Raw genomic sequence first — 3,084 nt, forward strand, 5'->3', positions numbered from 1 at the left:
TTAGTTGAAGCCCCGCCCACCCCGGACATTTAATTTAGTTGAAGCTCCGCCCACCCGGACATTTAATTTAGTTGAAGCTCCGCCCACCCGGGCCTTTAATTCAGTTGAAGCTCCGCCCACCCCCGGCCCTCACACCTGCTGTCGCGCGCAGCTAGTTAGCCTGTAGCTGGAGACACATGGAGAGCTTCATGGACCGTGCCTTCCCAGCTGGAGGTGAAAGCGACACCAGTAATGATGAGTGGGAAGTCGACTTCGTGTCTGCCAAGAAGTCCTCTGCCATCAAGGTAGTGTCACAGAAGTGTTTTTATTTATTTATCCCGTTTAACAACCGGAAATGGGCGACAGCAGTCCCCAGAGCTAACAGTATGCTAGCTTAACCAGTTTCTTAAAGTTTGGAGGTGAAAACACTTCCTGCCACAAACAATGAGCAGAACTTGGATGTAACTCCTGAGTTACTGTTTAAATGTTGTTTAACGGTTTAAAGATGTCTGAACAAGTGCAGCTCGTTTGGCACGTGCAGTCTGGAAGGCGCTCAAACTGGTGAAGCTCCTGGAGTTCTGCAGATCCGGGGGTCCACACTGTTTCAGCATGCGAGATACTTTTAAAATGAACAAGTCCAAGGATCTACCTACTCAACAAATGTAGAACATATTTATTTATACGTTTATAAACACATTAAGTATGCTAATTATGCTTTTATAAACAGCCACCAGGGAGCACCAGCCAGGGCGTCTCTGGTTCTGGTCCCAAGCCCAGGTAAATGGTGAGGGTTGTGTCAGGGAGGGCATCTGGCCTAAAACTCTTTGGCCAAAACTATAATGTGAGTTCATCAAAGTGGGTAAAAAAAAAAGGTTTGTAGAAAACCTACTGGATTGGTGAGGCCTGGATTAACAACTGGTGCTGATGACAAATGATGCGGGCGGAACTTGTGCTACTGTTAGTTGAAGACCACGAAGAGGTAAACGTGTCAGGAGACGGAGGGAGAAGAGGAAAGTCAAGAATGTAGGACTGACTCTAAATGTGGGGACAATGACAGGCAAAGGTAGAGAGCTGGCCGACATGATGCTGAGAAGGAAGGTAGATGTTTTATGTGACCAAGAGACCAAGTGGAGGGCAGCAAGGCTCGCAGCATTGGAGCAGGGGTCAAACTGTTTTACCGTGGTGTGGATCGAAAGAGAAACGGAGGAGAATGGAGACACGGAGACTCGTCCTCAGCTGCGCAGCGCGCTGTTTAAACCAACAGTTGTGGGGGACACAGAGACGGCCGCGTTCTGTTTTTACTGACAGTTTTAGAGTAGGGTGTGTGAGAGGAGAGATACAGACATATCTCAGCCACTCGCTGTCTGAACCGACAGTTTTCAAGTGGCGGGGGTGCGTTCAGCGTGAGGGTTCAGCGTGAAGGAAGAGGCTGCCTTTAGCTTTTTAGCTAGTGCACCTGCATTGTGAGCCGCTAGTGGAGGAAAGACAGGCTGCAGGTCTCTTTTCAAATACTTAAAGAGAGTTGGCGCCGTTATCAGAAAGCAGTGAAAGCTGCTAAATCCAAATTCTTCTCTGATATAATTACCTCAAACTCTCACAACCCACGTGTCCTCTTCTCCACCCTAAACTCTGTTCTCCACCTCACTGAACCATCACCTCTGGAAGCCTCGACTGAGCTGTGTGACAACTTCTTACATTTCTTTGTGGAAAAAATTGCGACCACCAGGGCTCTCATTTCCCCTCCAACTCATGACCCATCCATCCCACCTCAATCTGTAGCTCCTTTTGACCATTTTGAACCATCACTCTATCTTCTCTAGAGCAGGTCATGTGCAGCTTGAAACCTTCTGGTTTGATGTGGTCCCCCCTCGACTACTAAAGGAGGTGTTTCCAACTCTAGGTCCGTCCATTCTTGTCATAGTAAACAGTAGTTTATCCACTGGCGTGGTGCCAAAATCCTTTAAACATGCTGCCGTCCAGCCTCTCCTGAAAAAAACAAACCTTGACCCCTCAGTCGTTTCCAACTACCGACCCGTCTCCAAACTCCCATTTGTTTCTAAAGTACTGGAGAAAATAGTCGAGTCCCAGTTGAAGTGCTTCCTGGAGGATCACACCATCTTAGAGCTATTTCAATCTGGCTTTAAACCTCTCCACAGCACTGAAACTGTCCTGCTGAAGGTCTTTAACAACATCTTCAGATCCACAGATACCGGTGATTCTGTGCTGCTTGTCCTGTTGGACCTCACAGCCGCCTTTGACACCATCGACCATGAGATCCTCATTGCTAGGTTGGAGCAGTGGGTGGGCATCACAGGGTCAGCCCTCAATTGGTTCAGATCTTACCTCGCTGACAGATCCTTTTGTGTCTCCATCAAGGATTTTAGTTCCGCAGAGGCAGAGCTTAAATGGGGGTTCCACAGGGGTCCATCCTGGGTCCCCTCCTATTCTCTTTATACCTGCTGCCACTTGGTGCTATTTTCTGGAAACACAACATGCCCTTTCACTTCTATGCCGATGACTGTCAAATTTACTTCCCCCTAAGACACAATGGTACATGCTCTATTCAACCGCTGCTCGACTGCCTGGCTGACATCAGGGACTGGATGGCTTTAAATTTCTTAAGTTTCAATGAAAAGAAGTCTGAAATCATGTTGTTCCCTCCCAACGACACGATCACAAACCACTGCATCGACCTCTCTGATCTAACCCTGTCAGAAAAACAAACAGTTACTAATCTGGGAGTGATAATGGACCCTTCCCTGAAGCTTAACAATCATGTAAACATGATTGTTAAATCATGCTTCTTCCAACTGAGGCGGCTGTCTAAACTGAAGCCCATACTGTCCAAAAAGAACCTGGAGACAGTAATACATGCATTCATTACATCTAGGCTTGATTACTGCAATTCACTCCTGTTTGGTATCAGTCAGACCTCCATTGCACGACTACAACTGGTCCAGAATGCAGCAGCCCCATTTTTAACCAGTACAGGCAAAAGAGAGCACATTACACCAGTTTTGGCCTCACTGCACTGGTTACCAGTTCACTGTTGAATCCAGTTCAAAATACTCATGTATGTCTACAAATCACTGAACAGTGTTGTCC

General features: G+C 47.2%; 1 protein-coding gene across 1 annotated transcript in view; it reads left to right on the plus strand.

Annotated features, from left to right (window-relative positions):
* The first annotated feature begins 168 nt into the window (after window positions 1–168).
* asz1 (ankyrin repeat, SAM and basic leucine zipper domain containing 1) overlaps window positions 169–3,084 on the plus strand; it is a 57,752-nt gene continuing 54,836 nt past the window's right edge. Inside the window, exon 1 of the mRNA XM_037683230.1 lies at window positions 169–284. Within this exon, the coding sequence (XP_037539158.1) occupies window positions 177–284 (108 nt within the window). The 5' untranslated portion in view covers window positions 169–176. The remainder of the gene's footprint in view (window positions 285–3,084) is intronic.

Source organism: Nematolebias whitei, chromosome 10 (assembly GCF_014905685.2).
Source record: "Nematolebias whitei isolate Nwh7 chromosome 10, NemWhi1, whole genome shotgun sequence".
Lineage (NCBI taxonomy): Eukaryota > Metazoa > Chordata > Actinopteri > Cyprinodontiformes > Rivulidae > Nematolebias > Nematolebias whitei.